General features: G+C 44.6%; 1 protein-coding gene across 2 annotated transcripts; it reads right to left on the bottom strand.

Moving 5' to 3' along the window:
• Positions 1–1,357: 1,357 nt before the first annotated feature.
• Positions 1,358–21,165, bottom strand: RGS10 (regulator of G protein signaling 10). Of its 2 annotated transcripts, none has more exons than XM_027655126.1 (5): positions 21,075–21,165; positions 15,470–15,588; positions 13,978–14,064; positions 8,299–8,442; positions 1,358–4,732 (listed from the first exon to the last, which is right to left on the bottom strand). In XM_027655126.1, the coding sequence occupies exons 1-5, from the start codon at positions 21,121–21,123 to the stop codon at positions 4,586–4,588; spliced, it is 546 nt and encodes a 181-aa protein (XP_027510927.1). In that variant the 5' UTR covers positions 21,124–21,165; the 3' UTR covers positions 1,358–4,585. The 2 variants fall into 2 exon arrangements, with proteins under 2 accessions (XP_027510927.1, XP_027510928.1); XM_027655127.1 differs by lacking the exon at positions 21,075–21,165 and adding an exon at positions 20,097–20,615.
• Positions 21,166–21,706: the final 541 nt, after the last annotated feature.

The raw sequence follows: 21,706 nt of genomic DNA, 5'->3' as shown, positions 1-21,706 counted from the left end.
GCGTCTGCCTTGGGTGATTCAATGAGCGCAGCCCGGGGCCGTGGGGGAAGGGACAATCTCTGGCCCCTCTCTGCAGTTTTGTAGCTCGGGAGCCTTGTGTGCCCCGCAGTGCCAGCTTTCAAAGCCATTCTGATCGGTTTTCTTCCGCAGGGTGATGCCCTCAAGTTTCGACGGGAGCAACGCCAGCTGCCTTTAGTGGCACACAGAGCCACCCTGGCATTTCGGCAGAGTGCTTCGGCTTAGCGGCACTTATTGCTGGCAGGAGGGTCGCCAAGTCCCTCGCCTTTGAGGAACAAGCAGGAGTCCTCCTCCAAGCCCAGAAACCACGTTATTCTGCCAAGAGCCGGGAGAGGGTGCTGTTAAATTCGGCGATGGTTCCATTCCTCTCCATGTGCTGCCTTTCCCCGTTTGTTCCCCCACCCTCCCCAGCCCCTTCGAACCGGGCGCTTTTTAACTCCTGGCTGCAGCGGATTTGCGCTTTGATCAGCCAAGATATAACAGCCCTGATGAAAAGCATCTTTCACTTCGTTATAGTCAAACTCCTAAACTGGAGGGATCGGAATTGGGGCTGCAGCTGCTGAGCACTTGTGTGGCAGCACAGTAAAGTCCCACAGATCCTTGGGGTAAAGGATGCCCCAGAGCTCGCTTTGAGCTGGGGCTCTGCCAAAAGGGCCCTTAAAGCCCTCGGCCATGAGCTGTGTGGGATGTAAAACAAGAGGAACTGCCTCTGGGACAGGGAAATTATCACTGTCACGTAAACAACCCTTTTGTTTTGTCAGGGGCAGACATTTGTTACAACTGGGTGACTTCGTGAGACTTTCTGCCCTGTTTTAGGATGAAAATAGTTATAAACAGTTTATAAATTTGTATTGCTTTTCAGCTTTGAATCAGCCATAAAACCATAGGACCTCTCTGCATCATAGACCTAGTTAGTTTTTAACCCAGATGCAAATGCAGTAAAATACAAGCACCTTCCAAACTGTTATCCAAACGTGAACATTCAAGTATTTTTCTCTCCCTCCCTCACTCTGATTTTTCAACCCCTCCTTCTCCACATCAATGGGTTGGCAAGTGCCATGGAAGAAACGCAGCAGGAACAAAGAAATGGGAGATGCAGAAGGTACAGGAAGCATCTTTCACTGCTCAAGGGACTTTCTGCAGCTTGTTCAGGGAAGGGTTGGCTCAGACGTGAGCCCCACTGTGTCATCCCATCCTCCAGGAGAAAAACACACCAGGACAGGCTGTGAACAACTGTGCTAACAGGGGCTGAGAGCAGAAAATGGAATAACTATGGGATATGAAGTGATCTTGGCCCAAACTATGTTCAAAACACAAACCAGCTGTCAGCACACGGATATGGCGTATTTGTAGAGTATTTTAATTTTTTTAGCTGAGAAACACAAAACAAGGTAGAGTTCAAGGCATGCAATCAGGCACTAAACTTCTCCAGCTTGTTTTTTTTTTGTGCTCATACCTTCAGTGTAAGTTCTATGAAGAGCAGCAGATCCTATCTTTAATCTCTACACAAAGCAACTGAGCACCCACTTACAGCCTGAGGTTTTATGCAATGCTTACAGTTGTTCCTGGAAAGCAGGATTTACTTGTAGGGAAGCAGTTCTTTTTCTGTTTTGTTCTATGCCACATGGAGTAAATGTCATCTATTTCCCAAAGTAAGTTTGGCCAGTGACAAGATCAACAGAAGTAAAATAACTTTCTCCACATAGATACATGTTGCAATTACAGATATCTGCTTGCTAGGTTTTAATTTGATTACTCTTTTACTGAAAAATACAGATAATCTAATGAATGGGAAAAGGTCTTTGATTTCTGTACCTTGCAAGTCTACTTCTTGGTGTTCTAAAAAAAAAATAAAACAAAACCAGATATCATAAACAAGCCAGGCAATGGGGCAATCCACTTTTTACCTCTGAGGTAAAAGAGCAATTCAAAGATGAAGAATTTTGTGGATTTAGGCATATTAGAATCATAACAGGTGTTGAAATAAACATCACAGGTATTGAGAGGCTGCTAAAAAATACATTTCCATTTGAGTAACTTTAGTCTGGCAATAGTGTAAAGCACCTTGATGTCTACTCATATGGGGTACTCACTTTTAACAAGCAAAGACAGTACCTGGTAGGCAGCACAGTGCCAAGGAAAATGTTGTTTATAAGCAGCTACAAACAAATATTTTCTCTCTTTGATGCCCTACCTTTGTTCATACAGCTTCTGGTTTTATTCTTCATATTTATTTTAAGACATGATCGTCAAAAGACTCTTCCCCCTTGCTCATGCATTTTTTAAATCAATATGATTAAAAATGAATCTGCTGTGCATCCATGTGATGAATGTGGTAAGAGCTCATTCTGCATTTTTCCCATGAAGATCCCCATCCTGAAGTTCTCAATATCACTAAAACTTCTGCAGCAAATACTGGGGAGAGACAAAGCCCAGCTCCTAAACTGGTTAAGCTGCTCACTCCCAAGGAATTCAATGCTATCAGAAGTTCCATCCTGTGCTGTGGCAGGCATTAAGAGATCGTTATTACAGTGGATTTTCAGGAGAGGTAATCCTGAGATTACAACGAGTTGGCAAGTCCAGAACTGGATGGTCCCATTTCCTAGGACCCCTCAGAAAAAAAAATAAAAAAATAGCTTCATGCACATGTTTAATTCATCCCTATTTGATAAAATGTTGAAATACAGCTTAAACATGAGGTCAAACACCACAGAAACTGCCTGAAGAAATATGACTTCACCATTAAATCTTTTGAGAGCATAAAAGGAAAAATAACTCAGTGCATAAGAATTACACCTTACAACAAGCATATGGAGGCACTGACCTCTCCTTTGATTTCCTAAAAATGAGCAGGGCATGTAGCTCTGGGGGAAGAATCAGAACTTCCATTCCCACTTTTACATCTAACTAGGGAAAAGCCCATGGAAACAACTTTCTTTGCACATCACCTGAAAGAGTGGCTCAGAGTTAAAGAGAAATAATCAAGTCTAGAAAGTGAGTTTGCATTCTCAATAATGGCAGCCTAGATTTAGCTTAGAACACTGATGGTGACAGTAACATGTAAAACATATCTGGCCTTTCTGACAAAAAAAAAGAAGTATAAAATGTTCAAAAGCTGACTGTGCATTGAGATTAGCCAGCACATAAACAAAAGTTCAAGACAAGCAGGGCAAAAAATGAAAAAGTAAATAGTGAGAGAATGTGGAACAGCTAAACTACAAACTGAGAGGTTTGTAAATAGAGTGAGTAGTTAATACACTTCCTCAACTTAAGCTGCAATTCAGTAACACTGAAAATGAAATAATTAAAAAAAAAATATTTGAACACCTGAAAAACTGTGCCCCAAGATGTGCTTTGCAGCTCTGACACATTCCCAGGACAACATGGGAGCTCATGGGGAGTGTCTTCCTTTACCCTCCCTGACATTTCACCTTTCCTGGCACTGGGTAGAAATAAATTCCCCTTCCTCTCAAGCTTGGTGTGAGACTGGCTGAACCCCAATGCCAACCCCCTGTTCCACTGCAGCTCTCCAAAAAGTCACAATAAGGGGGGAAAAAAATCCCTGAAATACTTTTCTGGAGCAAACAAAACAAGGCAGGGTGACTTTAGTGGAGAGATTTTAGTAAAACAAAACCAGATTTGGTTTGTTGGTCCTTTGCCAAAGTGCTCTTGCTGCAAAGAGCAGGATTGTCCTGGAGACCTGGGAGAGACCAGATGCTTCCCAACACCAGCACCTGACACTGATGTTCCACTGACATGCAGGACATGCCCCAGGTAAGGTTTGCTGGAATCAGTGTGCCCTAGTGGGATATTTACTGTCACGTTTCCTAATGGCACTCAGAAGTTCTGCAGAGACACTGTCTATTTTAGGGCTTCTGTTCCCAAGGGAATAAAGATTATTCCACCTTCTGAAGAAAGTGATTGTCTGCTGCCAAAAAAAAAAAATAAAAAAGAAAAAAAAAGAGGGAAATTTAGGAAATACAGAAATTAAAATCACAACTAGAGAAGTATTTTGATTGAACAATGAAGGCAAAGCTAAACAGGTATCACCGTGAAAGAAAGTTATATAGGAAGGGATTGGGTTCTACTGAGCTTAAACCTGAAAGATGCTGTCCCTTGGTGATTAGATTTGCTATGAATGACTCATCCACAAAGTAATGTGAAATGTGCTCCTCAATAGCTTCTCCCAGCAGTTCAGGGTGTAAAAGCTAGTCAGAAATAAAAATTGCAAGGCAAAAATAAAACAACAACCACCCTGTCTCCCATTTCTGATCATCATTGGTGACAGAAGAAAACAGAAGAATTGAAAGCATTTTAACCTGTGAAATATGGATGGCAAGTCATGCTCTGGAGGAACATCTCAGCCTTTTATCCAGGAAACAGTCTTTCCATGGGTGCTTGGTTAATAGCTATCATGCAAAAACAATTAGTCATTCAAGCAATTAAGAAGGTAATCTCCTAAAAAGGTTTGGAGCTTTCCAAGCCCTAAATGCAACTGCTCTAACCCTAGACTGTTCCTGAGTGTAATTTCATTACTGTGTTGCCTCTCCTGTAGAGACCCGTTGTATCATGTGTTGTAAATTCTTGATGCTCTTTTGGCTGCAGTCTGAGCCTCTGGTGAATTCTCCTCTTGCTCCTCACACTTCTGATGGTTTAGGAATATGTCTGACTTCAGGAAGCGGCTGTAGCTGTCGTATTTCATGAGGTTGAATATCTGGTAAGAGAGGGGGAAAAGAACACAGAACCAATGACCTAAGGAAAAGGAGATTTTTAAATGAGAAGGACAGCATCAATTCTAGGGTACTTTTGTTCTGCCAGTGCTAAAGCACCACTAAAAAAAGCAAGACACTGAAAATACACACGTCCAATATTGTAGGTTCCACAGTCACTGTTTGGCAATAACACCCATATTTGTTTAAGAAACAGATTATGTTTTTCACAGTAGCCAACTTTGCAAACCTAATGCCGAAGGTGGGAGGTCCCATGCCATGGTCACTCTGTAGGATGGTCAGAAGCACAGGTGAGAACAAGCAGGACAGTGCCTGGTGCCCTCCCAAGGCAGCTTTAGCCCTGCAGAGCTCCCAGGAGTGAAACCCAGCAAGGGTGTCCTCCTGGGAGGGGGTCTGGAAGATACTCAGAGGGACAAAGCAGAGCTGAAGAAAGAGAGGGGCCTTTTGTGCACCTTTTTGGCTGCAATTCCTCTTGAACATTACAGAGCTACTCATGCAGAGCACTGGATAATTGAGAAAAGCCTCTAAATAATTTACACAAATACTGAAACTTCAAACTGAAACAACTAGACTGAAACAACTGGTTTGACTGAGGTTTCTTAAACTTACGCCAGTATTCCCATCCTTTTTAGACTGTTACATCAAGATTGGTCTCAGGCCAGCTCAGAAATGTTGAAGGTACCTTCCACAAAGAGCTGATCTGGTGCAGATGTAGTTTCCCAGATAAAACATGGTTTTAAATTGGTGATGGATTAAAGTAGTGCCTTTATGCTTTACACTAGGCCAAGAGCTGCCCCTCTTCTCATGGTCAGCATGGAAGCATGAAGTCAGCACCAAGTACAGCTTTTCTCTCCCAGGGCTTGAGTTCAGGCTCGTCCCTCAACGTCACTTCTGCTCCTCTATTTGTATCCACCACAGACAAAAAAAGCTACAGCTCTTTTGGAGTTTTCTGAAAACAGAAAGGCTTGGGAGAAGAGTCTGGAAACTGTTCAGGTGTCAAGGTCAGGACTATATATTTAAGCTGGTCTTGCAACAGAGTGGAAGAAAAAAAAGTTAACCTCAGGACTGTAACTGAGGCCAAACCAAAGCCAACATCACCCTCAGCCTATTATTTCACTGGAGCCTCTCTGAGTCATGTTTCAGGACTGATTACATTTTATGGTACTCAGAGTAACTCAATTTCCAAGACAAATTTCTGGATTCTGACCTGCATGTGTGGCTAATCCATGTCTGGATAACTTCAGCTTTACCTTTACAGTCTCCCTTCTAATTGAGAGTACAACCAGGTAACACAACTGCTTGCTAGGAGGAAGAAAACAGCCTTAAACTGCTTTTTTGTTCCACATCCTCGAGGAACCTGGACAGATAAAGGCAAACACCCAAAACTTGACTGTTCTTGTCTGTGTGTTTGCTGAAATAGCTCCCTTACAAGTAAATTACATGGTGGATTTTACCAACCACTGTTCATTTGCATATTTAAATATTTAAGTTCGTGTTTAGAGCTGTGGAAATACTGTTACATAAGCTACATATTGGAATATGGACAATCCCAAAGCACCCACTCCATGCAGACCCTAATCAATGCAGACCCTAATCAATGCAGACCCTAATCAATGCAGTTAAACAAAGCCAAGCCAAATTACACCTCCAGGCATTGGCCAAATACAATGTAATTAAATTTATCTAAGTAGCTCGAGGGAAAAAATAGTAAGGAAGACCTTGCCTGTTAAAACATCGTGTCAGTGTTAAGAACTTAGACTTCTCTTGTTCCTGGTATCACTTAAAGCATCTGCCAGAGAGACAGAGCACTGTAAGATCAATATCTTCTGCAGCCTGGTCAGCCAAGTGTACAGAACAGGCAGATTTTATGATCATGTGCAAAAGCAGAGCCCTCTTTTGCCCCTCCCCTCCTCCCATTGCCTTTGTGGAGCAGCAACATTCACCCTTCAAGTATTTTTAAACACACAGATTTCTATGAACCCTCTGTCACCACTTCAGTCAGCACCAACAACTGCCCCCAAGCCATTTAAGGCCACCCCGTGAGCACAAACCCACAGCCCACCAGTAGCACCAGTCAAACCAGTAGGTTTCTGGAGAACCCAAGTGCTGGTTCCCAGCAGTGCTGCAGACCAGACTGTGGCTTTCCAGCTCTGCCTTTTTATGCTTCAGACACACAGCTCCAGCAGTAGTTAAGAAGGTTCTTTAGAGAACAAATTACACCACTCTTCATAACTTTATAAGGATTGAAAACTAGAGAAGACCATAACTCTTCTGAACTATTATCTAACAGCAGTAAACAGTAGCTTCAAGCAGTGGAATCGTGCAATGACCCATAAACGTTCTGCATTTATTTGTACAAGTTCCCAGACTGTCTTCCCACACTAGTGGGATTCCTCTAACATTGGTCCAGCATGTTTCCAGTTCAGGTATCACTAATCCTTGGCTGCCCATGTGCATGTCATTTGTAAAACTGTAGAATATTCTAACTCCACTAGTCTCTCCAGCTTCCCTCTCATAATCACCCACCCTGAACTGCAGTGCTCAGATTTACCAGAACATTTCTTTTTCCCTTCCCCCCCCCCCCCACAGTCAGAAGGTTTTCCATGAAAAAATCTGATTCCTCACATGGAAATTGAGTTTCAGACATTTCCACTGCTGATGACTTGGAACCTGCTTGAAAGACAGCAGAGCCTTTGCTCCTCAGACTCCTTCAACTGACCCAGCCAGTCCCAACTAATGTGTTCAATACCTGGCTGAAATGGGTTGAAAACATTATTTATATCAGTGTGCTGTTTCTCCACAAAAGGAAAGAGACAAATGGAAAATGCAGGTAGTCCTGAGGATGGTACAGGATTTAAAAATAGTACTGCAAGTGCTGGAAAGCTGCAGATAAGAATGACTCACTTCATAACTTCAGCTTTAAAATCAGCTAAATATCAAGGAAATTTACCACCCAAAGACATGCCTGCAAAATATCACCTAATTTCTACCAGACCTCCCAAGTTCTCTGAGAAAAGGCAAAGCAGATACCAACTTCTCTAAGTCACAGAAGAGGAGGCTTTTCCGAAAATTGTGTTATGTTCATATCGATATAAATACCAAAACAAAGCAAAATGAAGAATCTTGAGCTCTCAAGGAAACCAGTGGCAACTATGGAAACAAACACCAGCAGTGACTCAGCACAAGTGAACACACAGGAAAACCAAGGCACCGAGTTACTCAGCTGGGGGAGCCTCAAACTACCCACACAGGAACCCGGGAGAAAACTGCACCCAGTTTTCCAGGAATGTCCTGAACTGGAATTAGAATGGCTGCATGGAGTGTCTTAATTAACTGGCCTCAGTTAGATGGGGCCCAAAACCTGTGGTACCTCAGAGCAGCTGCATTTAACATCCCCAGCATGGAACCAACCCAGCTCTGTGCCCGCCTGGCCACAGGGAGCAGCAGGCAGATTCCCAACCTTCCTACAACAACTTGTGCTCAGAAAGCAGAGTGCACAAAAAACAGGTAAAAACTAATGAAACTGTGTTATTGGACAAAATAACTTTACCTGGTCCTGGAGCTTCTGAAACATGAGAGGGTGAGGTGTCTCTAAGATGGTCTCGCTCAAACGGGACTGCCCTTCAACATTGACCTGGGAGGAAGCTTTACTGGACAGGAAAGTCATGTAAATCTCTTTAGCTTTTTCTTGCATCTGCAAAAGGACATATTTATTCAAAGCATTACTTGCTGTGTAGATAACCTCTGTATTGGTTAATGTGTTGTTGGAGACAGATCTAGGTCACTTCTTGAGGTCCACATCCTAAAACTAAAACACGTTCTGAATTAAAAAAAAAAAGGTAACAAAACAAAGAGATCAACTTACCTGTGTGTGTTCATCTGTACTGGAAGAAAAACATCTCTGCAGGCAAACATCTATATTGACATCAGTGGAAGCACTTTGGTTAGAGCAAGATGTGGTGTTTGATTCTGAGTATCCAGGATGGAATTGCTCAGCACCATCAACTAGGCCTTGTCTTCACTACTTAGAGGGCTGTTTTTACTAACAGATCATCAGTATGTGCAAGGAACCCAGAGGAAAAACACTGTGGAAACTTACTGCAAGGCAAACCTAGGCAAAGGTAGTGTGTAATCTGTGCCACTGTTAGATAACTTGTCATACTGCAGGCTTTGTCTTAGCTACTACCTCAGGGCAGCTCACCTACCACACTGACTACATGAGCAAAGAAAACACCAACAACTTGACTAAATATTGGAGATAAGGCTCCCAATAGCCTCTGAAAGCTGATAAATAAGGGTAGGTGTGACTTGCATAAAGCTGTTTGTTGGTGTTTGCCCTGATTTCAGAGTTCTTCCCTTGGCAAACCAGTAACAGCAATAACATCTTGACCCAACCAGCACCTTTACACCTCAGAGTAGTGAGTGAGTGGTCACAATCCTCTGAATGCAAGCTCCTCCTTGACCAGAAGGTTGGACAGGAGAAAGCCAGAGGGGTAGAAAGAGCCAAACCAGGCAAGAGCCTGCTACAATCCAAATTCTGCAAACTGAAAACAGGAGGCGTGTGACCCCGAGCCCGGGGTGCTCCTCAGTGTTCCCCACAGCACCTCTGCTGAGTAACCACAGCCCCACACCAGCTAAAGGGCTGTGTCTTTGATGGGAAGGGGGCTTGAAGAAGGAAGCATTTAAACCCTTGCCCATGAAGGAGCCACAGAATTTCTTTCATGTCTTACAGCTGAGATACATTTGCATTTGGGGATAATTAGAACAAAAGCTGCATGTGTTTGAGAATTCAGGAGGCCTAAAGAGTTAACTCTCTCGCTGCTGAAGGGGACACATATTTTCCAGTATTTTTAAAACAGATTATTCATCTGATGGGCAGAACATTACATGCCAGGTGCATTAGGTCCCAATGAACTGTTTTTAACAATTTCCAATCTTTCCAGTGTCACAGATCAGGGAGGACCGGGTCAGCCACATCTGTTCTACATGAGCAATTAGTCCCATAAATCAGAGGTATGACTGCTTTAATTATCAAAGTTAATGCCCTAATGCAGACACAGCAAAGCTGCCTGAGCTATTATGGCAAGAGCAAATGATTGCACTGCCAGTCCTACCTAAATAAGCTTGAACCTGCTGTCAAAATTCCAACAACATTTGATAGAATGGTAAGGGACTGAGAAAAAAAACTGCCCTCCTACTGAGTCAGTGGAAAAGAGGAAATAAAGGGAGAGGAAAAGCAGCACACACACTCAGGGAAAAGCTGCAGTATCTGCTCAAAATTATCTGCTCTGCTCGAACTGCCAGGCTGTCCTGAGCTGCTGGCTATTCAAGGCAGATGCAGCTCCACAGCAGCCACAGCACAAGGTGCTGCTTGCCCAAGGACTCAGGAGCAAGCTGGGCACTGGAGAGAAAGAGCAGAGAAAGGCTGGAGAGGAAACACAAAACTAGAAGTGACTGTGAGGAAGTTTAAAGAGCAAGCAGGGGAACCAGAGGACTGCGTGGGAGGTTGGTGAAACAGGGAGGCTCTCTGGATTTTGTGAGGAAGAATAACAAAGAAAGGAAGTGAAAGAGCTGTGGCAGGGAGAGGGGGCCCTTGGAGAGGCACAGGGGACCTGGCTTTATAGCAATGGGAAAATATGGAAATGCAGAGCTAAACCTTACAGGCTCAGCTGCAAACAGAAGTGTTGTGCCACGTCTGTGCTTCAGCAGGAGAGCATCAGTGTAACTACAATTTATAATTTGTTTTAAAGAGAAAGTGTAGTTAAAGCTGCCAATGTGTTTATACACACCCCAAATGTGATTCAGGGAGAGCCAGGTTCTGGTGGAGGAGACAGGATTGGCCCCCCTTCAGTCAGTGGCATTCTTTGTTCTGCATCAACCTGAAGCTGATGCCCCAGCACAGGGGACTCTGCTCTGGAACTGAAACAACACTTAAACTGGGATCTTGTTCACAGGTGGTTGTTAAAGGATTTTTGGCACTTCTCACTCCCATCTGTGTGCTCTCCCCAGCATCCGTGCCAAATTCCCATTTGGAGAACAAAGTCCTGTCTGCAGCAATCCCCCTCACTATTTCAAGTGGATACAATATTATTTCCCACTTCCTTTCCTAAGGTCAAACTCAGCTCTCAAGCATGAGTGTGGTTCCCAAATGAGGTGGATGGAAGCCCCAGATGCTCATCAGAGCAGGCTCCAGCAGACAGCAGCTGTGCAGCATTACCCAGTCCTGCTAAACCCTTGCTACATTCCATGTGGGAAGAGACAGAAGGAACTCCTGAATATGTAACTTTGTTCTGAAATCGTTCTCTACAGAACTTCCACGTGGATATTTTGGTGGGCTTTAGCAATAGCTGAAAATATTCCCCGTTGCTGGAAGCATTTATTGCAATCTGTAATTTATTTCTAAAACTCAGCTGCAAGAGCAGAAACATTGAAACCCCGGGAAGCAGCACGAATGACATGCTGTTTGTTTCATTAGCAGTCCCAAATGCAACAATGTATGACTAACTCCAATAAAATACTTAAAGTTAAATGTTATTCGCTGATCCCCACCACTCCCATCTCAATTATTAAATATGTGCCCTATGATGAGGAACATATGGGTGGCAGAAGAGCTCACTGCTACGAGTGGACTTGACCTAATTCCTAATTCTGGTCCCGTGATCCAGCACTCCTGGCTGCACACAGGCTCTCAGTCAAGAGGAAGGGCACAGAGAAGATGTATCTGCACAGCATCTTGCAGGATCTGCCTGTGTTGGCCTGACCTAAGTCAGCTCCTGGCAGAACCCAAGTGACTGTGGGTGAGAGTAACAAATTCATTAAGCCACGAGGAAAGGCCCAGGATATTTTCTTAGAATGGCACCAATGCTGCTAATTTGCAACCAAAGGAAAGCAGGAGCAGAGTGAGCCTGCATCTACCTGCCAGGACCAGAAAGAACATGAGGGAAGGACAGAACAGTCACTGAGCCAACCAACCATCCTACTGGAACAGCAGCCCGTACAAAACCAAACCCTGCTCCAGGCTGGCACAGAAAGGGTAACAATGAGCACCCCTGGAGCAGTGGCACCTTTGTGCAAGTTTAAACTGACCAAGAAAAACCCCACACCAGAACTCTCATGTCAAGTAATGAAAGGTTTATCTTATACTTTAAAATAGGGGGGGGAAAAAAACCCATTCATAGAATCACCGACTGGTTTAGGTTTGGAAGGACATTAAAGGTCATTTAGTTTCAACCCCCTGCAGGGACAGGAGACACCTTTCACTCCATGAGGCTGCTCAGAGTTCCATCCAGCAATGGCTTTAAGTGTTTCCAAGGACAGGGCATCAGCCACCTCTCTGGGCAACACATTCCAGTGTCTCACCACCCTCACAGTAAAGAATTTCTTCCTTGTATCTGATCTAACCCTGCCCCCTTCCAGTTTAAAGCCATTCCCCTTGTCCTGTCACTCCAGGCCCTTGTCCCAAGTCCCTCTCCAGCTCTCTTGGAGCTCCTTCAGTCACCAGAAGGGGCTCTAAGGCCTCCCCAGAGCTTGTTCCAAGCTGAACAACCCCAGCTGTCAGTCGGATTCCACAGCAGAGATGCTCCAGCCCTCTGAGCATCCCTGTGGCCTCCTCTGGACCCACTCCAGTCTGGGTTATCTGATACCAGCTTCATCTGGCCAAAGGTCTAAGGGTCTTTGAGTTAGTTTCTGTGGTAAACCAGTTTTAAGGAGAAACAGGTTATAAAACAGGTAAAAATTTGTTTTTAGAATACTTTGCTCACAGTAGATAGACACAAACTGATTTCTAGAAGAGTTACTTTCAGAAGACAAATTCAGGCTTCATGCTATCATAAACACTGGAAATATTTCTATTTTTAGTGCGTTTTCCCAGCTTTGTCATTTATCTAAACAAAGGCATCCACAAGCAGTAGCTATAAAAACTCGCTGTAAGTCTGTGTCATTCTAAAGCACACTTATTCCAGCCAGTTAAAATAGTTTGGGCAGTACTGAATAATTAATTCAAACAGAACCTAGCTCAGTCTCTGTCCATTCATTTGGCAATTCATTCAAGGATTCACTAAGCTCTTATCTCTGTACATCACTTTACCATTTCCTGGCACGTGCAATCCTAAAATAGCTAAAAATATGGAAATTATTTAGCAAGGGAAAATACAATTATTATCCCACTGCAAGGCACGGGACCCTACAGAAAAGTAGACTGACCAGTTGTCCTTTTCTGAAGACCATCTGCATTTGTGGACCTTTAATGAGGGAGGGAAGCAGCTGAAACAGTACTAAATGTTACAAAGAGCTCAGTCAACCCCAAAATTTTCCTCTTCTTGCAAAATATATATATTTTTTTTTTTTTGGGGGGGGGGAGGTGGATTTATCAACAGCAAAAAAATATTCACAACTAAACAAATTTGAAACTTCTCAAGAAAATAACAGAACTAACAAAAAAAAAAAAAAAAAGAAACCAGTCACAAAACATTTTTTCAGAAACAATAAAACATGATAAATATTTTAGGTCTGACTTTATAGGCTTCCAAGTCTAAATGTGAAAGTGGATCCTGTACTTCTGGTGGGTCTAAATGTAAACCAAGGTCTAAGCAGTGGAAAAAACCTTACTGGAGGTGGCTGCTGAAAAAATTTCCAAAAGAGTATTTGCTACTAGAAAGATACAGCTTTCATGAAAATGAAAATTGTCTGCAGGTATGTACTGATTTGGATAATATATTTAAATAAAAAAAAGAGTTTAAACAGGTCCTCACTTTGTTTTTTAACTTGTAATTCGATAAGGCAAAATGTTACATTTTGATACTGTGAAATATTTTTGTTTGTGCTGCGTGTTATTTTTATGTTTCACTAAAGAATTGCAGTGGTGTTTGTTGCCATGTAATAGCTGCTATGCTTTAAAAATGTCCTGAATGAAATGTCTCTATATTTGCAAGCAAGATGATGCAACATCATTAATGAATCATTGAATTAATAAACCTTTTACTATTCCCAAGCAATTACAAAAAGTTCAGAGGTTTCAAAACATGGGAAACTTGACAATTTCAGCATTTTGTTTTGATTTGAAAGAGAACTAGCTTTGTTTCCAAACAATTCCACCACCATGATATTAGTGCAATTTCTTCAAACACATTTATTTGCATTCACACAGAGCACGTTATACAACAGGAATGTTTTAGCTCCAGCTCTGCTAAGTAAACTTTGTTGACAACTAAAATCTATTCAGGAAACATACCTGTTTTTTTCCCTGTGTTTTCTTAAATTCTTCACATGCTAGCCAGAACAAAACGTTTTCTTCACTAAATTCCTTCTTTAAAAACTCCTAGGAAAGAGAAAAACAAACACACAAATGTTAGAATTCAATTCCTCAATTGTTTTTCTCTCTTCCTACTGCAGCTATTAAAAGTAAAAGCTGCTTATAGCAAATTTTGCCATGAGTTTACACAACCCAGTGTAACAGAACCACTGTATCAGTGCATCTGCACATACCAACACACAGAGGAACATCACATATTCTGCATTTTGGAAGCACATTCCAGGAGGATGATGGGCTACATTTAATCTCAGGGCACATCAGTAACTAACAGGAATAGTTTCTTCAGCCTCCCTTAAATAACTCAAGCACTTTTACAGCCACTACTCAAAGGGAAATCCAAAAATATATGAGCTCATTAGCTGGTGAGTATAATGAACTATTTTAATGAGAGTCACAGATCACCTGAGATTCTCATTTGGCACCTTTCTGATTTTTCTAATGAGTAAGATCTCTACAAATAAAAGTGTTTCTAAACATGATCATCACTGGCAATAAATTCACTTCAGTAAACTAAAGCAGAAGATGTATCTGCATTCTCTACAGGGTTTAACGCAGCACATTGCTCCAAAAGTGAGGCATGCCTTAAAAGGGGAAAAACGAGCATTAAATTTATTTATGAAACATAATGGCTGAAACATTTATAGCTCCAAGATCATCAGTTTTCTCTTTCAAGTGTTAGAAAATAGAGATCAAGCAGTGCCAAGAATTAAACAGCACTGCAATTACTTTTTTTTTTTTTTTTAAGAATTCAGAATCAGTGTTTTGTAATTCTAGTTTACATCCCTTGTTAAACCAGTCTGCCAGGACACCACATTAGCCCAGAGCATTTTATCAGTAGCATTTTCAAGTGGGTAGTTCCTATTTTTACATCTAATATGGCAAGGAACCTTGAAAAACCAACTCACCACCCTCACCTAATTAAACCTCAAGACATTTTGAGCTGCACAAGCCCACACTTGGTAGTAAAGTGACAGGGGATACTTTTCACTACAGCTGCTAAACACAGATTAGGAGTCGTCAGGCTCAGAGACTGTCAGTGGTAACTTTGCTTAATGGATGAGAATAAAGAGCCCAGATGAGCCCTCAGTGATAAATAACCCTTGGCAGGAGGGAGCTGAGGCTCAAGGACTGCGGTTTATCCGACGGTAACTTGTCAGGAGCAGACAGATCCCATTAGGAAGATGCAGCCAGGAGTCCTGCAGTGCCTGGCAGGAGGGAGCTGCGGTGGCAACGGGCAAAAGGCGCTGCTCCAGGAGCTCAGCTGGTGGCACAGCTCCAAATGTGCCACCTCTGCTCAGGGCACGGACCTAAAGGAGCCACATCTCTGTGCTCACAGCCTGGCACGGCTGCACTCGTGCAGCTTTAAGTGCTAACTCTGGTCTATAGAAATACCCATAGCTAAAATAGCCACCCTAAATCGCTTCACTCCTTCTGGGTCCTCGAGGAGGTTCTCCAGCGACGTGGCCCATTTTGAGGTTCCTTTCAAGGTCTGGTGGCTGCTGCTTGGGTGACCCTCGCTGTCATTTATCTCTGGAAAAATAAAAAAAAAAAATCGAAAGAAACACCATCTTCTTTAGAAATGGCACAAATGGCAGCCACACGTGGATGTCTCCCACATTCCCCCTGCACCCTGGGATTATAGCTGCTGTCTTTAAAGGAAACACCACAAAACTGAAGATAAACACACACACACACACATACTTGAATTCTGCTTTGCCTGTGAGGAGGCAAAAATTCCTTACAGTCAGATAATTCATGAGCACTGTCACTGTTCTACAGGAGGTCAAGCACCTTCTGCCTGTGGAACACAATGACCACAGCCTGTGTCATAAAAGAATCATTTGGTCTTTTTCTGACACTGTCTGCAGCATGGGCTCCTATAAAGCAATTCCTGGTCAGTCACATGTGACATTTATTGTTAAGAAAAGAATCATCACTGGAGGCTGGAGGTTGGGTAAAAGTAAAGAGAGAAAGAAAAATAATGCTTTGTTCAGCAGGAGAACCAGTCCAAGATGTTAACCCAGTCTAACTGGGAGGAAAGACAGCTGGCAGAAGAGCCTCACTGAAGCTGAGTCAACCTGGTTTGGGGCAAGGGGGTGGGTTTTCTCTTTGTTTCCAAGTCCACTGAAATTCTCCTTTTGTAAGGTGCACTGGGCTGTGCCCACATCTGCTCTACCAGCAGCCTTCTCACAGGCAGGAGAGATGGCACACAGGTTATATTTTCCCTATCCCAGGGACAAGTGCATTGTCTGCAAGGCTGGTAACGAAAAGAAGAATTTTTTGCTGTCTACCCTTTGGAAAACCTATTACTTGGAGGGACTCCAAGGATTTGCTCATCTGAAAAACTCTAAAACAGATATAAAGTGCTTGGCCTTCTCTCCTCTCACACGCAGAATGCCCTGGGAAGGTAGGAGGGCAGGGCAAGGGAAGTCAGGATAAGAGCTCCATTTTGGGTCACTACACACTGGAGAGGTGCACAAAACCCTTCCTGTAACCAATACAGCCTCTATATTTATTTTAATAACCCCTTCAATCCACTCTACCAACTTTCTGGAAATATGGATCATGGTAACTTCTGCTTAAGCTCTGTTAAAAAACCCTTCTTCCACCACGAAACTAAACCTCAGGAAGTATCTCAAAGAATTATCTATGCAGAGCTGTGCTATCAGATGCCCTTTTCAGCTGGTAACTGGAATCAATGCTAAGGTTAAAGCCCTGCACAACACTGGCACGACAGCAAAGCCTCCGGGGTTTGAGTTGGTGGGGACCTGTGAAGTCTGCCTGTTTTCCTAAAAGTGACATGGAGCACTGTTCTAAATGAATGAACATCCCTTCTCCTGTGATAGGAGTGGGGTTTTTGCATGAGAAGCACAGTCTGTGAGCTAAAGACCAGCAGTCACAGCCAGGGGATTGCCCCCAGGCCACTCCTGCAGCCCTCAGATGTGACAAAAGCACAGCCAGTTAAAGCTGCCTGGGTTTGCCCCCCCCCACACTTTGTGCAAAAGGATGTGGTTCTTGATTATCACTTGCAAAATTTATTTTAGCAGCCTGACTCAAAGTATCTGGGCTCCTAATCTCAGTCAAATCTGTGAGATTTAAGTGGGAATAGCCAAGTACATTGGACCAGAACACAATAACCTCTGAGGAGTTCAAACCTCTTGTTACAGTCATGCTCACCTGCAAGCAGAAGGGCAGCTCTGTGTGTGCAGCTGCTCATGGCCTGAAGAACCAGGCTATTCCCTTATTTAATACATGATTTAGAACAGAACACATGGAAATGAGATTTTATTTCTAGTGTTTCTGTTCCAGCCAAACCTTCAGTGGACATTAATGATTATTTTGAAAAACACGTATTTCAATGAGCCAGTGCACCAAAGGGCAGACCTAGGGCCTTAAGAACCTAAAAAATACAAATTCTGGTGAGCAAAGACCAGAATAAGTCTCACTTATGATCCTGTTCCCCTTCCCCCTGCCTTCTCCTCCTGCAGTATTAATAGAAAAAACCTTTGGTTTTGAAGGGAAGACCTGCATGGCTTCTTCCCAGTGTCCACTCTGCTGTGCCTTGTGCAGGGCTCTGTTACTCTACTTGTTTCCTCACTTCACAAGCTCCCCACAGCCCAGAAAGTCATGTGGTACCAAGATGAGGCTTTTCTGCCCATTGCAACCCTTCTAGTTACACCCCTTGCCTCACTCATTCTTGTTGAAGCTGGGAGCTCCCAGAGCTGAGGCTGTGGGATGTCTCAGGTGCTGGGCAGCTCTGCTGCAACCCCAGCTCAGCCCAGGCTCAGCCCACACCAAGGCAGGGGACACCAGGCAGACCCTCAAACCCCCTGTACATAACAAATACAAGGGGCAGAGAACAGCCTTAGGTACTGCAGCACCACCCTTGTCTTGAGCAGTCCCCCAAAACCACAGAAACTGCCCCCCAGCAGCCTGCTGAGGACATCACCTGGCTGGTACCACCCTGCCAGCGGTGGCACAGCTGTGGCACAGCTGGCAGGGGCCAAAGCTGTGACAGGGAAAGTGCCAACAGCTCTGGAGGGCTCAGGTCTGTCTGCTGGGCATGGCACTGCTCGAGGTCTCCCTCTGGGCTGAGCACCATCAATCCCCATGTTCAGTGTCCCTCTGCAGCCATAAAACATTAACATTCGCCTTCAGTACAAACATAAATGATACATGACAGTAGGAAACACCCTGAAATTTTAGAGGGACATTAAAACTGCTGGGTATTTTTATTATACCCCACTAAATATGCCATCACCAACATATATTCTAAAACAAAAGTGACCCAACCTCACCCCCAGTTAGGATCATAACTTCCCACTCCATGTGCTGGTTTCATTCAGCAGATTTGAAGTGTGATTTCTAGATTTTTTTTTTTAAAGGGTTTAAAAGACAGGAAAGAGGTTTTCCCCACAAATGACTCCAGAAGCTGATCCCCAAATCCACCTCCCATAACACATTACTAAATTACCTTAAAAATTATACGTCCACTGAAGTACAAATTAATGAGTCTGAAACGATTTATTTGAAAAGGCAAGACACCAATAAGTGTAGTTACGTGAACGGTTCTCCTGAAACCTATTCAACTCTGTTTGGTATCTATAAAGATAACTTTCTCCTTTTAAAAATCCTCTAGTGACAAAGTTAGGTGATATATGCTTGGAAATAACAAGCTTGATCCCAACGTTTAACAATACATATACATTTGTAAGGTCATTTAAATGAGGAAGGCAGACATCTGCTGATACTGAAAACAGGGAGATAATTTTGTGCATCTAAAAGGCTATTACAAAATGGCAGTCCTTCCACCAGTATTTCTGTAAAAGTAACACACAGGATGCACAACAGGTGATAAATACACTAACTACATTTCTTACATTGCAATATGCTAATTATATTTCAAAGCAGAGCTTGCTGTCGTTTACTGGGGTTAGAAACCAAGAGGCAGAGAAAGCCAGCAAAGCACACACACGGCAGGGCACAGTTGTAAGAGTTTTCTGCTGAAAGAAACTTTCCACCGAGTTGCAAATGTGCTTCAGAGACACAACTGCTCTCAGGATGTGCGGGGAGCAGCCAGCACAGCAAATGACTGAGTGCTTGTTTTAACATCACCGAACTTCAGAGGACTCCATGCTAAGACAACAAACAGGCAGCTACATTAGCTGGAGCATTATTGCAGAGGAGACTCTTATAGGAGCTGCCTTCCCATCACACAATAGCCCTGCAGCACCAGACTGCGGATAAAGGCTCTTTGTATGAGAATGGTAAGTGCAGCACTAATAATGCTGTAATTATCAGCTGAAGAGTGCTATCAAAAATGGCAAATGTTTGCATTCTCCAACCAGGAACTTGGACTGAAACCACAGAAAGCATCAATAACATCAATATACACAACTTTGCAGGTCAAAACTCGCAGTTTTGGGCCTTGTTTTTGACCGAAAGAAATAAAATATGTGGAAACCCAACAACTGTGAGTGAATCAGACCCAGCTAATTGAGTTAGACATGCTGATCGCTCTGCCTTCCAGCAGCACCACAACGGTTTCCCAAGCTGCTGCCACTCTCCAGCTGTTGATATCGTGGCCCATATCAAGCAGCACAGACTCACACCCTTCACGGAATCCCACGGAGCACGTCCCTTCCTAAACGCCTGTTCCAACCATCTCTTTCCCACACACGCCTTTTGCAAACTCCCTGGCAAATAAATGTCACACAAACAGTCAAAATGACAAAAGCACCACGTAAACAGCACGTTGCTTATTCTATATTCAAGCATTAATGTAAAACAAGAAAAGCCACCTCAATTTCTTCTCGAAGAACTTCTGACCGCACTTCTGCCCTTATTCACCTGGATCATAAAGCTGCAAGCCATGAACCTTTATTATTACTTTAAAAGTACTCTGAATACCTTGTCTTTTCCTATGCTCAGCAGAAAGCCTATCCAGCAACAATCCCCAGTCCCAAATTAATAAATCCAAGGTATGAAACAGTAGGAAACTTCACAAGCAAGGAGCTGAAAGGGGGAAATTCCCTTACTTTCCATGCATCCAAGCATCACCAGATGAATCCTCGCATAACAATTTTTTCCAAGCAGCAGCTGAGTTTTAGACCTTTTCCTTACAGTAGAGCTGCCCTTCGCATGTGTTGGTTGTTCAGAGCATGAGCCTCAACATCCTCTTTTGACTGTCTCTAGCAACAGATGGCTCCTGGATTCCACTTTTAACTATAAGGAAGGAAGCTAAAGGGACGTTCCGCTTTTGTAGCATCTCTGGAAGCGTTCACCAGACAGATATCCTTGCAAAAACCAACCAGAGAACCCCAAAAAAACCCCAACCCAAATCAAGTCTAGACAAACACCGCATCTGGCTTTTCTTAGAAAGATTGCAACTTCTTCCTGCACATAGTAAACTGTACCGTTATTTTCTAGGATTCGGAGATTGCTACTTTTACCCCAGTTGTTTCAGCAGCGACTGATACCAGATATCACCCCTCGGAATCGCCAGACTCGCAGCAGCGCGGGCACACAGCACACAAACACGGCACAGCGCCCGCCTGCAGAGGGAACTGGGAAGTCCCGCATTATCACTCCTTGGTAACTTCCATTCCAGCTTCAGACGCTCCCTCCAAAGGCGAACTCTTCGAAGTCGATCCACAGCCTGACTAACCGCGCTCTGAAGCTCTGCGCTGTTACCTCGCCCCCAGTGAGAGCAGCCCGCAGGAGCCGGGCACCGAAAAGCGGCTGATGAGGCAGCAGCCCGAGCAGAGCGCAGTTCCCTGTTCCGCGGGAAGCGCCGCTCCCCTCCCGCACGGTCCCGGCACGGTCCCACCGCCACCCCCCAGCCGGACCCGCCGCGGGGCAGCTCCGGCTCCATCCGCAGCTCCCGGGGCCGGGGGGGAGCGGTGCGGCCCGGGGACCGCCCGAGGACCGCCCGGGACCCCCTCGCTCCCCCGCGGCGGCGCCGGAGCCCCGCAGCCCCCCGGCCCCGTTGGTCCCCTCTGCCCCGGCCCCGTTACCTGAGGGCGGCCGCTTCCTGCTGAGCCGGCTCACGGCCCGGTTGAACATCCCGGGCGCCGCTCGGGCCGCGCTGCCCGAGCCCCGGGGCGGCCGCGCCTCCCCCGCCCCGCCCGCTCCGCTCCCGCCCGCACGGGGCGGCCCCGCCGCGCCCGCACCTGCCCCGCCGGGAACGGCGCTTCCCACCTTATCCCGGGGCACAGGCACCGCCAAAGGCAACGTGGCGACATCGGGGGTTCACCCCCTCGCCGGCGGAGAGCGGTGCCTCCCCCTTCCCCGCGGGGCCCCCGCTGTCCCAGCCATCCCCACTGGCACCCCTCTTCCAAACAACGCTGTTGAGTCAGTTCGCCCAGATCCATCTCATCCCTCCCTGCTCCTTCCTCCTCCCGGCTCAAGCCTCCTACTCCTTCGTGGACTCCCGACCAGCCTTGAGCCACCAGCCGCCCTCGTGTCTTTGCCGAGCAGGTGCAAGAAACAAAAACCTCCCCCAGCACGGTCACCTTCATAAAACCGTGCGCTTTCTTACCAAAATAGACATGCCAAGCTCTTTGTGCTGGGCTGACTCATTTGCTCTTCCAAGACTTGGAAGAATAATTCTTTCCTAACAGAAAAGAACAATTACAATTTTAAGAAA

This window comes from Corapipo altera, unplaced genomic scaffold (genome assembly GCF_003945725.1).
Source record: "Corapipo altera isolate COAL_440 unplaced genomic scaffold, ASM394572v1 180, whole genome shotgun sequence".
In the NCBI taxonomy this organism is placed as follows: Eukaryota; Metazoa; Chordata; class Aves; order Passeriformes; family Pipridae; genus Corapipo; species Corapipo altera.
Note: the sequence above shows the minus strand (reverse complement) of the source record. Positions and strands in the feature narration are given on the sequence as shown.